The sequence below is a fragment of the Podarcis erhardii genome, assembly GCF_964252035.2.
Source record: "Podarcis erhardii genome assembly, chromosome: 10".
In the NCBI taxonomy this organism is placed as follows: Eukaryota; Metazoa; Chordata; class Lepidosauria; order Squamata; family Lacertidae; genus Podarcis; species Podarcis erhardii.
Genome location: NC_138500.1, coordinates 61,564,610 through 61,588,768, shown reverse-complemented (window position 1 = coordinate 61,588,768; position 24,159 = coordinate 61,564,610). Strand labels below are relative to the sequence as shown.

Genomic DNA, 24,159 nt, shown 5'->3' with positions numbered 1-24,159 from the left:
CAGAAGTACAGTGGTACCTCGGGTTAAGTACTTAATTCGTTCCGGAGGTCCGTTCTTAACCTGAAACTGTTCTTAACCTGAAGCACTGCTTTAGCTAATGGGGCCTCCCGCTGCTGCCGCGCAATTTCTGTTCTCATCCTGAAGCAAAGTTCTTAACCCGGGGTACTATTTCTGGGTTAGCGGAGTCTGTAACCTGAAGCGTATGTAACCTGAGGTACCACTGTAACCCATTTCAGTACTTCCGGGTTTGGCACGGTGCACAACCCAAAATCGTGTAACCTGAAGTGTCTGTAACCCGAGGTACCACTGTATACCGCCCTATACCTGGAGGTCTCAGGGCAGTGCAGAGAAAAGATCACACCATATATAATCAGAATAAAAACAACAACCCAATAATACTCCCCTAGAAAAGAGCCACATTTTAAAAGGGTACAGGATGTCAAACAGATCAACCAAAGGCCTGGTTAAAAAGGAACATTTTTGCCTGACGCCTAAAGGTGTGTAATGAAGGCGCCAGGCAAACCGTTCTATGATTCTATGAAAACAGGCATTTATTAGGATTCTGATAAAAGCAATCCTGCATGATAGGGAAGAAGAAGAAGAGTTTGGATTTGATATCCCGCTTTATCACTTCCCTAAGGAGTTTCAAAGTGGCTAACAATCTCCTTTCCCTTCCTCCCCTACAACAAGCACTCTGTGAGGTGAGTGAGGCTGAGAGACTTCAGAGAAGTGTGACTGGCCCAAGGTCACCCAGCAGCTGCATGTGGAGGAGCAGAGACGCGAACCCGGTTCCCCAGATTACGAGTCCACTGCTCTTAACCACTACACCACACTGAAACCTCCCAGAGAAGAGAAACTTGGCAATGTGGAATGAGAAAGGCCAAGGGCTTAGTAGTGGGGCTAGACGATGCACTGTGGAAGCTCATCTTCGAATCAGAAAAACACACAGTCCTGATTGAATCTCATCTCTGCCATGAACTCTGGGTGCCCTTAGACCAGGAGTGGGGAACCTCTGGCCCTCCAGATGTTGCCAGACTTGAATCCCCCCACCTTTGGGGAGCTGGAGACCATCAACATCTGGAGGACCTCGGGTTTCGGCATCCCTGCCTTAGATGAACCACGCCATACACTTAAACCACATTTTCTCCACTCTCCCAAAGTGCAGGTAGATCTCTTCTAAAGTTTTGGTGCGTTGTGCAGCAACAGTCTTGATCCTGTGTAATCGCACTGCTCTACTTTACCGGGTTCTTGTTGCAAGAATTACAACAAAATGTAGTATTTTGGCACGAGGCGTTCTTTGAAGACTCTCAATTACTGTATCAGTTATTGCTTATTTATTATATCTGCAAGCGTCTGCTTAGCACCAGAATGTGATTAGTGGGTAGGGGAGGAGTGGCCAGAAACACTGTGGAAGGCAGAATGGTAAACTGGAACGGTTTGAGAGGAAGATGTTCTATCCAACTTAGTCCTCCGTGAAAAAGCAGTTGAAAGTGGAGTCCATGGCCTCAATGGAAGCACCAACCAGAGGGTTTTGAAGTGGGGGGCATAATGAACAGAAAGCGGCTAGAATTTTGCTCCCCAGAACCGCAATTACAAACATGCTCGAAATTTTATTTCGAGATCTCTTCCCCTCAAAAAACAACAGGACGCACAATGTCCAGCTGTCCCAGAGACTTTGCCTCTTCCATTCTTGAAGCGCATGGTTGTATTTTTGCTGCAGCTGCCGAGGGAATGCAATGGGGCGAGTGACTCCCATTCTCCCCAGAGATGCTGCGCTACCTTTGCAAATAAGCTGCCCTTGCTTTTTGTTCTTCACGGAGCACTGCTTGCCATCCCTCTGTTCCTAGGTGTGTCGTTTGCCCTCCTAAAAGTGTGACATCATACCGGGTTCATAAGGAAAGGGTTAGCTAATTGTAAAATGACTAACCATTGGGAACCCAAGGGGCAGAGTTAACTGTGTATAAGGTTTAAGCACAGAGGGGGTTTTTTGGAGGAGTTAGAGTTAGGGTGGTTGAGAAGACAGTCTGGAGTTGGAAGAGACAAAGAAGATAAGTCTGTGGGTTGGGCTAGTCTTGGTGTGAGAGTGTGAGAGAAATTTGTTAAGAAGCGTCAGTCAAACAGCTGAGATCAGTCAGTAGGTATTAGGAAAGTATAGGCCGGTAAAGAAACTAAAGTTAAGATACTGACAGGAATATTATCTGAGAAATCATAAACTTGTTAATGTTTGTAAAAAAAAAAATTGGTTCACTTTCCCCCCCAAAATTTTTAAAATTAATTTTCCAAATTTATGACAAACATACAAATACAAAAAGAAAACAACAACAACAAAACAACAAGCAAACATAAGTCCTAACTGTAATAATTCCACTTTTGTTAATATTGTTGGGTGACTTCCTCGAGTCCCCTGGCTGAATTTCCATATATATCATTGTAGCAGTTTTCCAAAACTAATTTCACCTAAAATTTACTTAGTCAATTAACCTCTTTCTTTCTTTTCATTTTAACTTTAAACATATTATTCTATAACATCACATATTTGAATCCTAGGCCCAGTCTGATGCTTGCAAGTAATTCTATTTAAGTTATCTTGACATATTTGGCTAAATAGTCTTTAAATTTCTTCCATTCCTCCTGGTATTCCTCCTCCTTCTGGTCGCAGACTCTTCTGGTCAGGTCGGATTTTTGGTTCACTTTTAACAACTGTCTGGACTCAGTGTTTTACCAGAGAGTAACAGGTTGGTGGCAGCGGGGAAGCGAGCACAGTGGTGGCACAGGGATCAATAGACCGTTAAACGTCTGGGGACCCTGTGTGATCGCCACACTAGGTATCTCAGTTTTGCTTTCTGGGTTCCTAGCACCCCTTGCTCCCTTGACACCTACTTTTCTGAGCAGAGGAGCGTTTTGGTACAGAGGAGCATTCGGTCACACGAGACCCCTCCCACACAGAGTCCAGCCCAGACACAGATTGATTGATTTACTTGTTAAATTTATATACCGCCCTATACCCAGTGGTCTCAGGGCGGTTCACAGAAAAGATCACAATATGTAAAATTAAAATTAAAAAAATAACCCAATGAACACCCCCTCCCCCAAAAGCCACATTTTAATTTCTTTTTATAAGATATTTATTAAAGTTTCACAAGAAAAACAAACACATACATACATACAACATAGAAATAAAAACAGCAAAAATACACAAAGGTTAAACAAAAAATACACACTAAAACAAAAAAAAAGATAAAAAAGTGAAAATCCAATTTTTAGCTTTATTTTATTTATTTTATTTATTTTATTTATTTTAACCCTGTTTCTTGACTTCCTCACACCTCCCTTTTTTGTGTTCCCTTTTACCCAATCAAGTTCAGCAAATCCTTACCCTCTTTCAATTCTCATTGTTAATTATATAACTTATCCTATTGTGTCTCCAATCTTTCTTCCCTTTTTAATTCATTTTTGCATATTCCTTATAATTTGATCACTAATACCATATTATTTTTTAAAATTAACACAATATAGCCACATTTTAAAAAAGCATAGGATGTCAATCAGGTCAACCAAAGGCCTGGTTAAAAAGGAACGTTTTTGCTTGGTGCCTAAAGGTGTATAATGAAGGAGCCAGGTGAACTTCGCTGGAGAGAACATTCCACGGACGGGGAGCCACTGCAGAGAAGGCCCCATTCTTATGTTGCCACCCTCCTGACCTCTTGAGGAGGGGCCACATGAAGAAGGGCCTCAGAAGATGATCTCAGGCTCCGGTTAGGTTCATATGGAAAGAGGCAGTTCTTGAGGTATTGTGGTTCTGAGCCGTTTAAGGCTTTATAGGTCAGAACCAGCACTTTGAATTGGGCCCGGAAACTAATTGGTAGCCAGTACAGTCGGACCAGGATCCGTATAATATGCTCAAACCGTCTTGCTCCGGTGAGCAACCTGGCCACTGAATTCTGCACTTGCTGAAGTTTCAGAACTGTCTTCAGAGGCAGCCCTACGTATGATGCATTGCATTAATCTAGCCTTGAGGTTACCAGAGCATAGACAACAGTAGTTAGGCTATCCCTGTCCAGATAGGGGCGTAGCTGGGCCACCAGTCGAAGCTAATAGAAGACACTCCGGGCCACTGAGGCCACCTGAGCCTTGAGCGAACAACAACAACAACAACAACAACAACAACAACAACAATTTATTATTTATACCCCGCTTCCCCAACCACTCTGGGCGGCTTCCAACAAAATATTAAAATACAGTAATGCATCAAACATTAAAAGCTTCCCTAAACAGGGCTGCCTTCAGGTGTCTTCTAAAAGTCTGGTAGTTGTTGTTCTCTTTGACATCTGGTGGGAGGGCGTTCCACAGGGCGGGTGCCACTACCGAGAAGGCCCTCTGCCTGTTTCCCTGTAACTTGGCTTCTCGCAGTGAGGGAACTGCCAGAAGGCCCTTGGCGCTGGACCTCAGTGTCCGAGTAGAATGATGGGGGTGGAGACGCTCCTTCAGATATACTGGACCGAGGCCATTTAGGGCTTTAAAGGTCAGCATCAACACTTCTAATTGTGCTCGGAAACGTACTGGGAGCCAATGTAGGTCTTTCAAGATCCAGGAGTACCCCCAAGCTACAAACCTGCTCCTTTAGGGGAAGTCTAAACCCATCAAGAGCAGGCGACCTCCCACCCATCCGGTCTAGGGAACCACCCACTAACAGTGCCTCGGTGTTGGCTCTCATCCAGTCCATTATCGAGGCAAGACACTGGTCCAGCACTTCCACTGCTTCACCTACAGATGCAAAGGAGAAGCAGAGCTGTGTGTCATCAGCATACTTATTGATTTCCTCCATATCTGTGTAGACCTTCAGGCATTCTGAAGGATTCCAGGTTCCCCCTTCCCACCTTTTGCTGGAGGATATAGAAATGCAATAGGCTGCCAACTATAAAATGGTCTCTTTTCTTTTCTCTCTTTTTAAGTGGCAATTTCCAGAGGGATAACTGTGCAGCTAAAGCAACCCAAAGTCTTGTGGTAACCTTGAAGATTTAACACATGTATTGTGTGTCGAGACCCCAAGACCACCCCCTCATTGATAAATAAGACACAAGGACACAGATATTAGGCTAATGTTATTGGGCAAATTTAGGCCACAACTTTATTGGTTACAGAATGTGAGCGGTACAGTGGTGCCCCGCAAGACGAATGCCTCGCAAGACGAAAAACCCGCTAGACGAAAGGGTTTTCTTTTTTTCGAGGCGCTTCGCAAGACGAATTTCCCTATGGGCTTGCTTCGCAAGACGAAAACGTCTTGCGAGTCTTGTGAGTTTTTCCCCTTCCCCCCCCTTTTTCTAAGCCGCTAATAGCCGCTAATAGCGCTAATCCGCTAAGCCGCTAATAGGGATGCTTCGCAAGACAAAAAAACCGCTAGACGAAGAGACTCGTGGAACGGATTGTTTTCGTCTTGCGAGGCACCACTGTATTGGCTTAGGCATTGGAACTGACCCGACTATATCTGACTCCTGCCTGCCATGCAGGGAGTCCTGTAAGGGTCAACCACCAATAGGGGGAGCCCCATCGATGCGAACCAACTTGAGCTCCCTCTGGGTTTCCAACAAGGTCGTGGATGTTAGTTTCTGTGTGTTGCCACTGTGCAGTGCTCTTGGAGTCACAGGACTCTGTTTGCATTCCTGGGATTCCAGACTGTTGGAAGTCTCACGGAAGACAGGAGACAGATGTGATGTCACTGGTTTCCTGTTCCTTTGTTTTTCGGTTGCTCTCTGGTCTCACAGAGAGAGGATGCATTTCTTTTCTGTCTGCGTAGCTTAGTAATAAAACCCTTTAGCCATGTAGCTCAAACTTCTCGTCCTTCCCTGTGCTGGATACTCTGAGTAATGGGGAATGTGCCCGAAGGCTTATCAGAGGCTCAGGTCGTTAATCACGTCGGAGGCAATTCCGGAAGAGTCGCTCGGTCGAGCGCAACTCCGACAGTGTCATATCCCTAGCCCAACCCCGGACTTCAGACAAGATCCACCCCCCCCCCCCGGATTCCTTTAACAGAATACCCTTAAGCTTGGAGGGGCAGGTGATGGCCGCACCTCCCCTCCCCCATCATAAGATCAACCAATGCCTAACCGCCAAACCTTACAAAATTGTGACGATTGCTCCGAGGTAGGCAAAAACCAAATGGCCCATGCCAATTTGCCAAGTGGAAAAACTCCTACCAGGCCCCTCAATGGCGACCAACTGAGGTCTATAGCAAGGCCAAATTCGAAACCTGAAAATAAGGAGGGAGGGCGGGAGATTGAGGAAGTGAGCCAAGAGGAAGCACTCCGGCTTACACCTCAGTTTAAATGGGGCCCGGCCACGCCCCCCAGCCAGCGGATTGGCTGGCAGGCGAATGACATGGCTGGGAACCTCCAGGGGATGTGGGACTCCATCCCCCGCCCCCAGAGGGGAGTGGGTGGCCACATGGTCCACCGCAACTCCTCCCCACTGGGAAGTGGAGCGGATTTGTGGTGTAAGTGTGGTTTCATTTTCATCTCAACGCCACTTTGAACCTTGTTTCTGCTGTGTACTCGCTAGGTCACCAATCCGCAATGTAGGAATAGTAATCCTGGTCTCCCTTTCAAGGCTGTTGTAAGGATTACAAGATAATGTACAGAAAATGCAAAGTGTCCTTATATCCCTCTAACTTTCTGAAGCTATTGTATCCATTGCAAACAAGGCATTAGCTTTTTGAACATGCAATATTAAATTGCTATCAGAGTAACTTATTGTTTCTAACAAAAATCATATGAACATGAAATATAAATGTATTTGCGGATATAAGTATATTTAGAAGAGCTGAGTTTCCGAGTGACCGTTTTGTACCGGGGAATAGGGTTGGCTGGGAACAGGAATGGGATATGATATGGAAATTATTGTCTCTTTGCGAATACCTATTAATGTTGTGTGAATCTGCATTGAGGCATTTAAAAGCAGTATGTTTTCAGCTTCAATGACCATAGCACAAACACCCCATAGCTTTTAGAAAGTGAATCATACAGCCCTCTGAAAATTACTGATTCAACACATCGTTTGGGTTTGTAGTGAAACGTTTTAGGTGCTCACATTAAGCCCTTGGTTGGTTTTTGTGGGGCAGTGGCGAAGATGGCAAAGTGGCAAGAGTTAAGTTGTGGGGCCTTCCATTAAACCATTTTCCATCAATGTAAGAACATGCAGGCTTCTGAACTGAAGAAAAACGTAATAACTAAAAGATACGCAGCCTTCTGGAAGCAGACTGAGTTCAGTTTTTATTTAGGATGCTGTCAGGTCTGCCTCTAGATCCCAGCTCACAGAGGACCAACGCCCGGTGGATATAACATACAAAGTCTTTATTGAAGTTTAGTTTCCATTTCAAAGCTCTGGGCGCGCAGACCCACGTCTCGACGCTAGACCGGCTAAGTCCCCTCTGACTCACTGCTCCTCCCACACCAGTTTAAGATCCTAGCCCGGCTCCACCTCCTACGCTGTTCTTTCCTTCGCTGGGTCCTTCTGCCCTCTGGGGTTTCCTCCTTCCTGGACTCCTCTGACGCTGACCCCCCTTGGTCTTCCCCTTCCTTCCGGCGAGCTTTAGGACCTGGCTCCCTACCCGGGCTCCCTGCTGTGCCGCTCGCCTGTACATTTGAACTTGGCGCGCGCGCCCAGCCGGTAACCTTCCTCCTGACCGTTTCCCCGCTTCCTGATGTGGGCGTGACCAAACCTGACTCCTCTCCTCCCGCTGGTGGTGAGAGCACTGGTCCCGATTCCTGGGACTCCCCCTCCCCACTGCGCTCTGGTGGGGAAGCTGGTCCTGATTTCCAACTGCTGCTCAGGGACTCCCCGCTGGCCCCTTCCTCCTGGGGCTTCCCCCCTGGAACCCCCCTCGCTCTGGCCATCGGCGCTCCCTTCTGTGAGTCCTCCGATTCGCTGGAGAGGCTTGTGGAATAACTCTTTCCACTGTCACTGCCTGCTCCCCCCTCGGACTCCTCCTCCTCACTCTCCATTTGCTCCCCCTCCTGTGTCTCTCCTTCTGAACCCCTGACAGATGCGCTGACATTACCGCCTTTGAGTGCAATGTAGTTGTTTATTCATGGGGAATTTCACAGTCTTTCCTTCCGGGTGCTCGCATCAACACAGCTTCATTCGGGTCAGATTTGTTTCTGCTTGTACACACACTAAGGGGGCATTGATGGGGCAGGGATGTCTTTACCCCCATCTCAGGCATGTCCAAAGTCCGTTTCGGGGGGCCTAATCTGGCCCGCAGGTCGGTTTAATCCAGCCCCTGTGGCAGTTTATTTCCTGAGGTAAAATCCTATTAAAAAAACCACCTCAACAACTTCAATCCTAAAAAAAGGTTAACCACGGCCCTTCACTTCATCAAATCTGGCCCTCTTTGAAAAAAGCTTGGACACCACTGCTGGCCTAGGCAAAGGTGTTTGCACCTTGGCTAGAGATGAATTAGGAACGGCTCGCTGTGGAAGCTGCTTTGAGAAACATGTCAAACTGTAGCATACAGCCGTACCTTGGATCCTGAACGCCCTGTGAGTTGAACATTTTGGCTCCCGAACGCCGCAAATCCGGAAGTGAGTGTTCCGATTTGCGAACGTTCTTTGGAACCCGAACATCTGACGCGGCTTCCGATTGGCTGCAGGAGCTTCCTGCAGCCAGTCGGAAGCCACACTTTGGTTTTTGAACATTTTGGAAGTCGAAAGACTTCCAGAACGGATTCCATTCGACTTCCGAGGTACGACTGTATAGTATAACCCCAAGACTTGACCATTGTGAGACTGAAAGACTCCAGCTGGCACAAAATGCTGTGGGTAGGCTGTGGCTATCGCCAGTATATAAGTTTCTTCAAAACTTTTCAAAAGCTGCATTAAGATGTCCCAACTCATTGTTTTCCCCTGGAAATATTAAAAAGGACTCTTTAAAAAAAGAGTGTAAAATAGCTATAGATTACAGTACAGGGGTACCTCTGGTTAAGAACTTAATTCATTCCGGAGGTCCGTTCTTAACCTGAAACTGTTCTTAACCTGAGGTACCACTTCAGCTAAAGGGGCCTCCTGCTGCCGCCACGCAATTTCTGTTCTCATCCTGAAGCAAAGTTCTTAACCCGAGGTACTATTTCTGGGTTAGCGAAGTCTGTAACCTGAAGCGTCTGTAACCCGAGGTACCACTGTATTGGGTTATGAAGCAACTTTCAATAGCTGGAATGCCTGGCCCTCAAAAAGGAATTAGAAGCTCTAAAAAGCTTCCAAATTCCAAAAAGAGGAATTAGAAGCTCCAAGCAGAAAATTATTGCCTCTAGCTTTTTGTTTCTTTGTTGAGTGTTGGAAGGGCCTGCAGAGAATATTGAGTGTGGCATCCTTCAGGTAGCCCATCAAAATGTGTGACTCTGGCATGGTCGCCGGAACAAATTGACTGACAATTTTCAGTTCCCGGGGACAAAGTGTTACAAGCAAATAAATAACATTCCGGGCACAGAGCAGCTTCAGAATAGGAGCAGCTGGCGCAAACATTCCCAAAGGTAAAGATGAAGTGAACATTTTGTTTTCCTGTGCGCCAGGACAAGCAATTGAATTTGAGAGGGCAAAGGTTTGAAAACAATTAATTGCCTAAGTGGGCATGGTCCAGTTTTCATGCACAATTAATGCCGGCAAATTGTTGGGCTTGACTCTGAACTGTAGCAACATTTTAGATTTGGTGTAGAGACATTAAGAGGGAAGTGCGCTTATTTCAGGAGCAACATCATGCTTTTAAAAAGATACTGCTTAATTATCCAGGGGCTATCTTCTGTACTATCTTCAGTACAGTGGTACCTCGGGTTAAGTACTTAATTCGTTCCGGAGGTCCGTTCTTAACCTGAAACTGTTCTTAACCTGAAGCACCACTTTAGCTAATGGGGTCTCCTGCTGCCGCCAGGCTGCCGGAGCACAATTTCTGTTCTCATCCTGAAGCAAAGTTCTTAACCCGAGGTAATATTTCTGGGTTAGCGGAGTCTGTAACCTGAAACGTATGTAACCTGAAGCATATGTAACCCAAAGTACCACTGTATTTTTATCCAGCTCCTTATTGCATCTCCATTGTTAATCACCCTTCTATATCTATGGCGCCCTTGAGGAATATGACCACTATCTGTGAACTGCGCTGTGATTTTCAGATGGAGGGTAGTGACATCATCATCATCATCATCATCATCAGCTGATTCCCTGGTGGCCCGCTGGAATGCGGAGTTAACCAGGGCTATTGACTGTCTGGCTCCGAAGCGCCCTCTCCGATTGCATGGAGCCCGGACAGCCCCGTGGTTTTCCCCGGAGCTGAGGGTGATGAAACAATCGTTGAGACGGCTAGAGCGCCGGTGGCGGAAAACTCATTCTGAATCAGACCGGACACAGGTTAGAGCTCAACGTCGAGCCTACCAAGTGGCAATGGCGACGGCGAAGAGGGCCTTCTTCACCGCCTCCATTGCATCTGCAGAAAACAGCAGCAGGAGACTTTTTCAGGTGGTTCGCAATCTATCAGAACCACCTGTACCACCGGGGCCTGGTAGGGACCCCAAGATCTCCTGCAATGCTTTTGCAAAGTTTTTTGCAGATAAAATCGCTCAGATTCAGAAGGAGGTAGACTCCACCGTGGGAGCAGGGCCAGGGCGGGAGAGTGCTAGAGTTCTGTCTGGTCCTGTTACATGGGATCAATTCCAATCTGTTACCTCCGAGGATGTGGACAGGCTGCTTGGACGAGTGAAACCGACCACCTGTCTCCTTGATCCTTGCCCATCCTGGCTGATAAAAGCGAGCCGGGAAGGGCTGGGCGATGGGCTCTGCGGGGTGGTGAACGCTTCCCTCTGTGAGGGAGCCTTCCCAGACCCGCTGAAAGAGGCGGTCATTAAACCGCTTCTTAAAAAAACATCTTTAGACCCGGCCAATTTGGCCAACTATCGCCCAGTCTCAAATCTGCCATTCTTGGGCAAGGTGATTGAGCGGGTGGTTGCTGAACAACTCCAAGCACGCCTGGAGGAAACGGACCATTTGGATCCCTTCCAATCGGGATTCAGGCCTCACCATGGGACTGAAACTGCCTTGGTCGTGCTGGTTGATGATCTCCGGCGGGCTAGGGACAAAGGTGAGAGCTGTTTCCTAGTTCTGCTGGATCTCTCAGCGGCCTTTGACACCATCGACCATAACATCCTTCTGGACCGTCTAGAGGGGCTGGGAGCTGGGGGCACTGTTATACAGTGGTTCCGCTCCTTCCTCCTGGGCCGTGTCCAGAAGGTGGTGGTGGGGGGTGAGTGTTCAGACCCCTGGGCTCTCACTTGTGGGGTGCCTCAGGGTTCTGTCCTCTCCCCCATGCTTTTTAATATCTATATGAAGCCGCTGGGAGAGATCATCAGGGGGTTTGGACTGGGTGTTCATCAGTATGCAGATGACACCCAGCTCTACCTCTCCTTTAAATCAGAACCAGTGAAGGCGGTGAAGGTCCTGTGTGAGTGCCTGGAGGCGGTTGGAGGTTGGATGGCGGCTAACAGATTGAGGTTGAATCCTGACAAGACAGAAGTACTGTTTTTGGGGGACAGGAGGCGGGCAGGTGTGGAGGATTCCCTGGTCCTGAATGGGGTAACTGTGCCCCTGAAGGACCAGGTGCGCAGCCTGGGAGTCATTTTGGACTCACAGCTGTCCATGGAGGCGCAGATTAACTCTGTGTCCAGGGCAGCTGTCTACCAGCTCCATCTGGTACGCAGGCTAAGACCCTACCTCCCCGCGGACTGTCTCGCCAGAGTGGTGCATGCTCTAGTTATCTCACGCTTGGACTACTGCAATGCGCTCTACGTGGGGCTACCTTTGAAGGTGACCCGGAAACTGCAATTAATCCAGAATGCGGCAGCTAGACTGGTGACTGGGAGTGGCCGCCGGGACCACATAACACCGGTTCTGAGAGATCTGCATTGGCTCCCAGTACGTTTCCGAGCACAATTCAAAGTGTTGGTGCTGACCTTTAAAGCCCTAAACGGCCTCGGTCCTGTATACCTGAAGGAGCGTCTCCACCCCCATCGTTCAGCCCGGACACTGAGATCCAGCGCCGAGGGCCTTCTGGCGGTTCCCTCATTGCGAGAAGTGAGGTTACAGGGAACCAGACAGAGGGCCTTCTCGGTAGTGGCGCCCGCCCTGTGGAACGCCCTCCCATCAGATGTCAAAGAGATAAAGAATTACCTGACGTTCAGAAGACATCTTAAGGCAGCCCTGTTCAGGGATGTTTTTAATATGTAATGCTGTATTGTTTTTAATACTGATTGGGAGCCGCCCAGAGTGGCTGGGGAGGCTCAGCCAGATGGGCGGGGTATAAATAATAAATTATTATTATTATTATTATTATTATTATTATTATTATTATTATTATCATCATCATCATCATCATCATCATCATCAAATTATATGCCGCCCTATACCCGGAGGTCTCAGATGGTTCACAGAAAAGATCACAATATATAAAAATAAAAACAATAACCCAATAACCCCCCCAAAAAAAGAGCCACATTTTAAAAGGGTATAGCACAGGATTCCTCAACCTCGGCCCTCCAGATGTTTTTGGGCTACAACTCCCATGATCCCTAGCTAGCAGGACTAGTGGTCAGGGATGATGGGAATTGTAGTCTCAAAACATCTGGAGGGCTGAGGTTGAGGAAGCCTGGTATAGCATGTCAATCAGGTCAACCAAAGGCCAGGAAAGGTTTTGCCTGGCATCTAAAGATGTATAATGAAGGCGCCAGGCGAACTTCCCTGGGGAGAGCATTCCATAGACGGGGAGCCACTGCAGAAAAGGCCCCGTTCTCGTGTTGCTACCCTCCAGACCTCTCAAGGAGGAGGCACACGAAGGAGGGCCTCAGAAGATGATCTCAGGGTCCAGCTAGGTCCATATGGAAAGAGGCAGTCCTTGTGGTATTGTGGTCCTGAGCCATTTAAGGCTTTATAGGTCAAAACTGGCACTTTGAATTGGGCCCGGAAACTAATTGGTAGCCAGTGCAGTCGGACCAGGATTAGTGTAATATGCTCAAACTGTCTTGCTCCAGTGAGCAACCTGGCCGCTGAATTCTGCACTTGCTAAAGTTTCTGAACTGTCTTCGGAGGCAGCCCTACATATAACGTATAATAATAATAATAATAATAATAATAGGACATTTCACTGCCAGGAAAGCCTCATAATTAGCTGACTTTGTGATTGCCCATATTTCCCAGTTTTCCAAATTCACTGGGTTGCCCCTCACATAAATCCCTGTGGGTGCTATCCAGTGCTATCCAGACTTCCATTCTGACCCTGCAGATTTGTGATGGGTAATAGTAGAGTGGGAAATTCAGGTGTACCTTCATAATAGTCACAGCCACACACTCCTTCTAAGATTATACAATAAACTTACAATTATACATTGTAATTAGGTAATCATTGCAATGATCAATGTATATCTCCATGTGTGTCGCCTTTCAGTTAGCTCTGTTAATAATAATAATAATAAATTTTATTTATATCCCGCCCTCCCCAGCCGAAGCCGGGCTCAGGGCGGCTAACAACAATCAACAATCAAACAATCAGATATTCACACATTCTAAAAATATTACATTATAAAAATCAATTAAAATCAAATTAAAATAATAATAAATTTTATTTATATGCGTTCTATGTGCGTACATGAGTAAATGGTTTGGGGTATTTCAATATCTTCTTTTGGAATGACTTCAGTTGTATTTTGCTTTAAGTACTGTTGTACATTACAAAAAAATTGTACACCATTCTCTTGAAACCTAATTGCACTCAGGTCCTGCTATCTGCACACTCACTATCCAAAAATTCACTTACCCACATGAAAATAATTATGGCCAAACCTTGCTATACACTGCAGATTCACTTATCCAAACAACCAGTTTCATTACTTCCTTGTTCATTGTGCTTTGCTGGTTGGCGACAGCCATTTTTGGGCAGAAGCCATGGAGAGACAGTGGACACTGGACAAATCAGAGAGCAAGAGCATTTGGACAAATCAGTTTTCTACTTTTTCTGGTTGGCTGTAGCCATTTCAGGAAGAAAACATGGAGGGGGTAGAAGGAAAGCAAACAAATCCCGCATTAGAAATATTTCCATAGGAAATAATGGAAATCGTGGACTCGTTATATGAACACTTGCCTAATGAAAGGTTTCCACGGAATGCATTGTGTTTGGTAAACCGGACCTGTGTGTGCTTGTGTTTTCATTGTTCCTAAATGGTTAGCTCTGGAGCATACAGAAAAACTGTGCGCTTTCTCCAGAGTAACCCTAAGAGCCAATCCGGAGTGCCTGGTACTTTTTAGGATGCTGGAGGCAGGAACCATGCTGGGACCAGGCTACAGAAATAGTAATGGATCTTGGACCCCCTGCAACCAGGACCACTACACTTCTGTTGACATCTGTGTTTTAGGACACACTTTCAAGTTGCACAGTGCAACAGTGAGGGCCAGTTACCTGCCGTATACTTTCCATGCACTGTAGAGCAACGGTCTTCCAACTTGGTGGGTTGGAAGCCTCTGTTGGGTCACAGTTTGGTCTGAGGTGGGTCACAACTGCAGCACTATTAACATGCAAGTATACGATGATAAATTAAGAAGTGGCTCCCCAGATGGGTACTTGGTTCTTGGGTTTGAAAAGGAAGAAGACTACCGCTATAAAGCTTCCTAAAACTTGCCCCAGAATTGTATACAAAGCACCGGGGGGGGGGGGGGGCTTAAAGCAGACCAGTCAAGGTGGAAAGGATTCCCTCCAACGTTGATAGTTTGAAAAACAGGACTTTCAAGCCAAGAGTTTCAATATTCAGGATTAGAGGATCTCTCGTTTCCAAATAATGGGACGCAGGTGGCGCTGTGGGTTAAACCACAGAGCCTAGGACTTGCCGATCAGAAGGTTGGCGGTTCAAATCCCCGTGACAGGGAGAGCTCCCGTTGCTCGGTCCCAGCTCCTGCCAACCTAGCAGTTCGAAAGCACGTCAAAGTACAAGTAGATAAATAGGTACCACTACAGTGGGAAGGTAAACAGTGTTTCCATGTGCTGCTCTGGTTTGCCAGAAGCGGCTTAGTCATGCTGGCCACATGACCCAGAAGCTGTACGCTGGCTCCCTCAGCCTATAAAGCAAGATGAGCGCCGCAACCCCAGAGTCCGTCACGACTGGACCTAATAGTCAGGGTCCCTTATGTTTCCAAATAGTGCTGAGATTTGACTTGCTTCCAGATCTTCTCATCACCTGATACACATTTCCTGTCTTGCTTTCCCCCCATGGCAAGAGCAGCAAGGAAATAGCTAGGAACAGTTTAATGGTGCTATCCCGTGCATGTCTACTTGGAATAAATTCCGTGGGGTTTCCTCTCAGGTAAGGGTGCATGGGATTGTAATCTAAGTATTCCCTTGGCCTAGTATGAAGACTCAGTGCATCATGGAATATATTGCCAGTTAGGGATTGGAATGAGTTCTTTGATTGCTTATGGCAGGCATGGCCAAACTTGGCCCTCCAGATGTTTTGGGACTACAACTCCCATCATCCTTAGCTAACAGGACCAGTGGTCAGGCATGATGGGAACTATAGTCCCAAAACAGCTGGAGGGCCAAGTTTGATCATGCCGGGCTTATGGGGTTCTTGCTCCAGTTCTTTCAGTCTGTTGCATCTTTCTGTGAACTGCTATGACTGTGGTTTCTGAATGTGGAAGCTGCTTGCTTGTGTCTAAGTTCATGGGGCTTGCAAACGGAATGATTCATCGTCGGATCATGGGACGGTTTCATTTCGCAGCAGCCCGGGCATCTGAATGAAAGGAGGAGGGGTTGTTAACCTCCACCACTGGTTACTCATCTGGAATTACAGCATCTCTCAGATGCCCTTTAAGAGGCTTAAGGATAGATCCTTTTCAAAGGGTAGCTTATATAATATTGAGTTGTATATTTCAAAAGTGATAACGGTATCTGACTTCCAGCAAAGATTGCACTTTTCTTCTTCTTCTATAGATCCTCTTCTCTTCCCCAAATATTCCAGTTGGGTTTTTTAAGACAGCAGAAAAGCCAGGTGGTAGTGTACAGATTAATCCATAGCCCTCTCTTTGGCTTTCTCATGACATCCGCTCAAAATGGCTTGATTACACCCAAATAAGCTCATGAATACTGTATTTTTCTGTCTCTTAGCAGTTCCCCACTGCAGCCCTCCACCACTCTCCTGCTAAAGAAGTAATGGAGGAGACAGTAAGTTATATGACTGATGAGTCATTTTCGGTCTTTTGTTTAATCCCCAATATGTAATCTCCCCTGCTTAACTTGTACTTTTCAATGTGTTAAGTTTAGTACATCTGTTTGAATGGGGCACCTTGACCAACCCTTGGGTGGGAGTGGATATTGGCAGTGGACATCCCAAAGTCTCACATGTACACACACACACAGGAAAACAGCCTGCCTCTCCTCATCTGAACTGTGTTTCAAAATTGTAGACTCAACCCCCAAGCTGGGGGTTAACCACCCCAGAATTAAAATATAGTATTAAGGATTTCCTCAATACTGGTAGTATAGCTGAACCTCAGATATTCCTATTCACTCTCGTGCAGACTGTTCCTATACATATTTACTCAGCAATCATTCATGACCGTCTCAGTGGGGCCGGCCTACTCCCAAGTAAGTGTTTGATATAGAACGGCACCTTCAGTGGACTGATCTTTTAGAAGAAAATTGATGAGAAAGCTCAAGATCTTTCCAAAACAATTTCAGTGTGGCTCTATATTGGTTACCTTTCTGGTTGCCAGAGGTATGCATATAGACATTGGGTTAGTGTCTGACTTAATCACACTCAGAATAGATGCATTGAATTCAGTGGACTTAGGTCAGAATACAACCCAGTGTGTTACTGCTTATACACATCCAAGGCAGCCCCAACAACTTAATAATAATAATAATAATAATAATAATAATAATAATAATAATTTACTACTTATACCCTGCCCATCTGACTGGGCCTCCCCAGCCACTCTGGGTGGCTCCCAACAGAATACAGTCTTACCTTGGTTCAAGTATGGAATCTGTTCCAGAAGTCTGTTCGACTTCCGAAAATGTTCAAAAACCAAGTTACGGCTTCCGATTGGCTGCAGGAGCTTTCTGCACTCAGTTGGAAGCCCCGTCAGACGTTTGGCTTCCCAAAAAAAGTTTGCAAACTGGAACACTCACTTCTGGGTTTGCGGCATTCAGGAGCCAAAACGTTCGACTCACAAGGCGTTCGAAAACCAAACATCAAACATTAAAAACTTCCCTAAACAGGGCTGCCTTCAGATGTCTTCTAAAAGTCAGATAGTTGTTTATTTCCTTGACATCTGATGGGAGGGTGTTGCACAGGGTGGACGCCACTACCGAGAAGCCCCTCTGCCTGGTTCCCTGTAACTCCACTTCTCGCAGTGAGGGAACTGCCAGAAAGCCCTCAGAAGTGGACCTCAGTGAACATCACTAAAACATGTTAAGATGTCATGCAACCTTCTCCATCAAACCTATTCAAAAGAAAATTAGCTAAGTAAGATGAAGATTTTGATTTGTGGTGCAGAATATCCACAGATTTTGAAATAATGATTTCCAGATCTGTGAAAGGACTGTGATGTAATCAAACAAGTTAGAGTTGGGGCTCCGCCATCCCCAAATGATAGCTGTAGCTTTGATGTGTGCTAAAATTAGACTTTGGATCTCTACAACTGCTGATTTTCGTTAAAGAGCAGGAAGTGAGCCCTATTCAGTCTCCTTTCCCCATACAGAAAAGGTCAGGAAGAATCTCAGATAATTTGAATGTACCATGGAGTTTTTTAATTCCTGTGTTCTTTCATCTCTCTCTTTTTTCTTTAATGCCGCCGTGACATTGAGAAAACGAGATCAAAAGTGTTTTCAGACTTTTATGTTTGACGTGTTCCATAAGGTCAGCAAGAGAAGAAAGCCACATTGGTTTATATACATAGCTGGTACAACCACTTCACAGAAGTAGCACGTATACAGTTTTATGTTCTTTATGTAAGCCAGGATGTAAAGAACCACACAGATATTGCTGCACACCTGTTTAGGAACTTGAACGCTTCCAGAATTTTGAAGGACCAGGTTGGCTTTCAAAGTTTTGGTCCCTTTCATCAGCAAAGGGCTGGCTGGTGGAGGGGACAGAATGTGGCCAGCCTACAAGCCAGATTCTCAATGTGTCTGAGAGATTGATTTATTTTGTTCCATTTATGAATTGCTGCCTTGTAAAACACGTGGAAGCGATTTAGCAATAAAGCATTGAAAACGATTTCATATACACCAACACAATAATTTCAAATCAGATACGGGGTAGAATAAAGATGTGCGCAATCTGTTCTTTCAACAGAGGGAACTTGGAAGCCTAGTTAAGATTGAAGGGGTGGCTAAGAGCATAGAGCGCCTTTGTCCCTCAGACCCCACTGAAGGTCTCGCGTTGACTTCAGGACTTTGGCTACTGCCCCACCTTGAGGCCCTCCAAAGACAGTTATGTTATGTTGAAACAGCAACAACAGGTTAGGCTCTTTTGATATTTGAATGAGTTTCATTTGCCCCCAACTAAACTGAAAAAGTCTGAACCCGTAAACCTGGTCATTTATTTCAGAGGAACTCTCGCCCGTGAGCTGTGTTCTGAATCATGGCATAGAGAGAGGTCTGTATTTTACTGTGCACATTGTGGGAGAATGTTTTTCTCAAGAAAGCTGTGTTTGCCACTGAGGATACTTCTCTTAACCAGAGGTACTATAATTATATTTTTATTAAATGGGGGGGGGATACTTAGAATGAATATCACCACCACTTCCTAGTTGAGATTTCATCCCAAACTCTTTTTATGATGTATTTTGGTTATATATATATATATAAATTTTATGTTGTGAGCCACCCTGAGATTGCCAGACGAAGGGAGGTATAAAAATCTAATTAATAATAACACAGGGACGCGGGTGGCGCTGTGGGTAAAGGCCTCAGCGCCTAGGGCTTGCCGATCGAAAGGTTGGCGGTTCGAATCCCCGCAGCGGGGTGCGCTCCCGTCGTTCGGTCCCAGCGCCTGCCAACCTAGCAGTTCGAAAGCACCCCTGGGTGCAAGTAGATAAATAGGGACCGCTTACTAGCGGGAAGGTAAACGGCGTTTCCGTGTGCGGCTCTGGCTCGCCAGATGCAGCTTTGTCACGCTGGCCACGTGACCCGGAAGTGTCTCCGGACAGCGCTGGCCCCCGGCCTCTTGAGTGAGATGGGTGCACAACCCCAGAGTCTGTCAAGACTGGCCCATACGGGCAGGGGTACCTTTACCTTTTTACCTTGGTTCCTGAACAGCCTAGTTGTCAAACAAATCGTCTCCCGAACGCTGCAAACCCAGAAGTAAGTGTTCCGGTTTGCGAACGTTTTTCAGAAGCCGAACGTCCGACGGGGCTTCCAACTGAGTGCAGGAAGCTGCTGCAGCCAATAGGAAGCTGCGCCTTGGTTTTTCAAATGGTTTCGAGAATCAAACGGACTCCCGGAACGGATTAAGTTCGAGAGCCAAGGTGCCACTGTACATGAAAAAACATATAGGTGACGCACAGTTGTAGTAAATAAAACAATTGCACACCACCTTTATGTTTTTTCACCTATGATATTGTTATTTTACGTTATTTTAATTTAAGTTAATTAATTAATTTAATTTGTATACCACCCTTCGTCCGTAGATCTTGGGGCAGTTCACAACATAAAATTACAATATAAGAAACACAAATTATGTAACAAAAACAAACCAATAATCACCCCTCCCAAAACACATTTAAAAGGACATTGGGTGTCAGTCATAGCTGTCAACTTTTCCCTTTTCTTGCGAGGAATCCGATTCGGAATAAGCAAAATTTCCTTTAAAAAAGGGAAACGTTGACAGCTATGGTGTCAGCTAGCCAAAGGAACTTTTTTGCCTGGCACCAAAAGGTGTATAATGTAAGCACTCGTGATGCGAGCAACCAAGTCACCTGATTATTTGAATCAGCGTTGGCCTGTCTTGGAGACCATTGGTCCTAGGCAGCATTGGGATCAGACCTCATCAGTGATTGAGCCCAGACAAATGTCTTGGAGAAGCTGGTCAGCAGAGATGCATCAGTACCGTAGGATAGCAGCTCAGAGGTTTAAACCAGAGGTGATCACCGTTCAGGTCCGAATAGCTATGAGATGCATCCCAAATGTTGGAAGATTGAGCTGGGTCTGTGGCAGCCTTGAGTTTTAGCAGTTCGCCTGGTATTCTTAGACAACAAGGAAATCCATGCCTATGAGGAAGCAGGCTATTGTTTTCCTTGCTGGCGACAGAGGAAAGGAGGAAAGCTCTCCCTTCTCCACCAACCGTCTCAGTAGAAGACAATTTTTCAGTTAGCTTTCTAAGTAGAATACGTTTCTGTGCTGGCTCCTGGGGGAGAGGGTTCCCTCCATGACTGGCATGGAAACACAGGATACGAGCCTCTGGGCAGATTCCACAAGAGTATTGAGGGGCTAGGGCAAGGATGAGAAAGCCGTGGCCCCACAGCTGCTTTTGGACTCCAACTCCCACCAATGGTCAATGGTGAGGGACAGGAGTTGTAGTCACTTCTGGATTAGGCAAAGCTAGAAGGGATATCGGGATGGTCTAAAACACAGAGCCTAGGGCTTGCTGATTGGAAGGTAGGCAGTTCGAATCCCCTATGGGGTGAGCTCCCGTTGTTTGGTCCAGCTCCTGCCCACCTAGCAGGAGTCAAGTGCAAATAGATAAATAGGTACCTCTCCAGTGGGAAGGTAAACGGCCTTTCCACGCGCTGCTCTGGTTCACCAGAAGTGGCTTAGTCATGCTGGCCACATGACCCAGAAGCTGTCTGCAGACAAAAGCCAGCTCCCTCGGCCGATAGAGCGAGATGAGCGTGCAACCCCAGAGTCGTCCGCGACTGGACCTAATGGTCCGGGGTACCTTTACTTTTACCTAGGAGGGATATCAGACAATGGAAGGCAGCAGTGTTCACCCAGACGACTCTCAGGAACCAATCACCTGCTTTGGCCCCTGCCGTCTTCTCAGAAAGCAAAGCCTTCAGAAGCCACAACTCTTGCCTATGATTGGCTTAGCAAGGAGTGGTTGCCAAACATGGCGCCAGAGTCCTCGATTCACCAGTTCATGGTGCATTTCATTTGATGATACTTATTGAGTGGCATCTATTGTTTTTCTAACAATTTGTGGATTTCCATTTTTAAAAATCACCTGGCCCAAGTGAGAAAAGCTGATACGTTTACTTGCTGGCAAACAAAATATAACGAGTTTCATTTAAACTATTTTAACCGATTTATCATTTCTTTTCCAGAAAGAAGAGGTTCCGGGGACATGGTTGTTCTTTTAAGCTGATTCACAGGAACAATGCAATGCCTGCTTTGCACTCAATTAAAGAAATCAAGGAATTCACATGTTGTCTTGTATTTTTGTTCAGCTTAGAAGAGCGCTAGGAGGTTTATTTCTGGGCAAATTTGCATAACATTATGGTACAATATGGGCACAGTCTAACAGGTGTGCGCTCTTGTGCAGCTCTCTCATTTCAGCCGAGTTTGCACATGCAAAGCTTTGGATGGATTGGAAACGATGTGCTTCATTACATTCTTTTGTCCTATGCGGAGCCTGTTATTCATGCACAATAGCTCTCTCCATTAGCTGAACCCGCTGTGCTTTCTCTCTTTGTTTTTCACGCTGAGGTCTGTTGTTGCAAAGGTCAAAGAGCCCGACTTTCAGTATTACCTAATGCCGCAGAATACGCTCAAATCCAAATGATGAATGCCTGCTTATTAGGAAGCTGCATTTATCGGAAAACAAGCACTTTCAGGTAGCATGATCTCAGCCAAGAGGAGTTGTGTGTCGAGGGCCAAACTACGTAACAGTTTCTGAGGACTGATTTTGCTGCTGCTGCTGCTGTAGTTTTCAAAAGATGTTATCACTTATTCTGGCCTCCTTGTTTAGCTGTTTCCACAGGACCAGCCGTGTCAGTCTGTTGCAGAAAACAACAACAGTGTCTTGCTTCACCACATTTATTACTGCATAATATTTATTACGACATCTAAAGGCAACCCTGTTTTGGGAATTTTTTTCATGTCTAATGTTTTACCATTATTGATGTGTTTTGAGCTGCCCAGTATGGCTGGGGAAACACAGCCAGATGGGTGTGGTATAAATATAAAATTAATATTATTATTTATAAGTTTTTGAGATCTAGAATCGCTCCATCAAGTGTACTAAATATTATCCTCAGCAAGAATATGGAGTTGTCTGGGTGTGTTGGTGTGGGTGTGGGTGTGTAAAAAGTGAGGTCAGGAGGAAATTAAAATGCAGAGTTTTCCGTCTGTGACAATTAAAGCTTACATGTATGCAAAATAAGCAGCCTAGTGGCCACAAGCAATTGATGATATCACAAGCATTCCAGTGTTGCTAAGGCACTTAGCTTGCCATATATTTTCTTGCTTGATCTTATTGGTTTGAATGAAATCCTGAACAAGGTGGATTAGCAATGCTTTAAACATGGTTCACACCTACATGTTCAAAACAGGGCAGCGGATGTTTAGGGTTAGAGAGTCCCTTCTCCTAAATCAGGGGTCAGCAAACATTTTCAGCAGGGGGCTGGTCCACTGTCCCTCAGACCTAGTGGGGGACCGGACTATATTTTGAAGGGGGGGAAATGAACAAATTCCTATGCCCCACAAATAACCCAGAGATGCATTTTAAATAAAAGCACACATTCTACTCATGTAAAAACACGCTGATTCCCAGACCGTCAGCTAGCCGGATTAAGAAGGCAATTGGGCCAGTTCCATCCCCCGGGCTTTAGTTTGCCTACCCATGTCCTAGATGGGCAACCTTCCCTGTTGATGAGCCCTATCTGCCCCTATAGCAAATGCAGAAACCACCTTCTTGACTGTTGGAGCCATTATTGGTCTCATCAGCTCAATCCTCCAGAGCCTGTTTCGTACAGAGAATTAAAAGAATTCTGCTTAACAACCTGCCTCATGGCCATAGCCAATGAATCAGATTTCCATGCAGATGAGTGAGTGGGATCTACAAGTCTCCTTGGTTTCCATGCTGACTGCAGAGAGGAAGAGAAACCAATTCTTTAGTCTGTCTCTCCTGCACCAGCCGATTGAGTTCCCCATTCACAGAGGCATAACAGCCCATGCCAACCCACTGCTCTCAGCTTACCTCTTTCCAATCAGGAGGTGAACTTGGAACAGCAGCTCACCCAGCAACACATTAGGAATGGGCTCACTTTCTTAAAATATTTACCGGTATTTTCTATAAAATGCCTTGTTGGTGTTAGTTTGGAGCATATTTTCATTCAGGGGGAAAAGACAGGTAACCAGCTTCGTGTGAAAAGTATAGATATCCATGCCGGTCCAATACAGTGGTACCTCTGGATGCGAACAGGATCCGTTCCGGAGCCCCGTTCGCATCCTGAAGCAAACGCAACCTGCGTCTTTCCAGGTCGCGATTTGCCGCTTCCGCGTATGCGTGTGACGTCATTTTGAGCGTCTGCACATGCACAAGCGGCAAAGCCTGGAAGTAACGCGTTCCATTACTTCCAGGTTACCGCAGAGCGTAACATGAAAATGCTCAACCTGAAGTATATTTAACCCGAGGTATGACTGTAATCCAAAATTGGCAGCAAGATAATAACTCCATTTTAAACACGTGACTATGCGCAGTGAGATGTTGTACTGGGATTATGTGGTTTAAGCAGGCGAGGTGTAACACTACAAATGAGTTGTTTATTTCTTTATACTAGCAGAGTTCTCCATACATTGGTCTCCAGCTGCTTTTGGGCTACAATTCGCATCATCCCTGACCACAGATCCTGCTAGCTAGGGATGATGGGAGTTGTAGTCCCTTTCTTCCTTTCCTTTTTTGCAAGTGATTGCCGTCACTTGATGTTGAATGATGTTGAACAGCTTGCGCTAAGTCATGATGAGACCTACTACCAAGGTATTTCGGGAACTGCTTGCCGTAATATTGTCAGGAAGTTTATGGGATGTGGAGGTCATTCACACAACACATCTCTTCATGTGTCCCGTGATGGGAGTCACTCTATTCCCAGAAATCATACAATATGAATCAGCTTGAGGCAACTTCTTACAGAAGGCGAGCCTTGA

At 46.0% G+C, this 24,159-nt stretch overlaps 1 protein-coding gene across 10 annotated transcripts in view; it reads left to right on the top strand.

Annotated features, from left to right (window-relative positions):
* The window catches only part of PANX2 (pannexin 2), a 50,110-nt gene that overhangs the window by 10,166 nt on the left and 15,785 nt on the right, over positions 1-24,159 (top strand). The window contains exons 2-4 of one of the 10 annotated variants that reach the window (XM_081877943.1): positions 16,177-16,233; positions 18,626-18,673; positions 21,339-21,538. The exons of 3 other annotated variants lie outside the window; for them this stretch is intronic. In XM_081877943.1, coding sequence (XP_081734069.1) covers positions 21,511-21,538 — 28 coding nt within the window. In that variant the 5' untranslated portion in view covers positions 16,177-16,233; positions 18,626-18,673; positions 21,339-21,510. Of the gene's footprint in view, positions 1-16,176; positions 16,234-18,370; positions 18,760-21,338; positions 21,539-24,159 lie in introns of those variants that run through there. 6 more of the 10 variants (XM_081877940.1, XM_081877941.1, XM_081877942.1 and 3 more) reach the window with 6 other exon arrangements.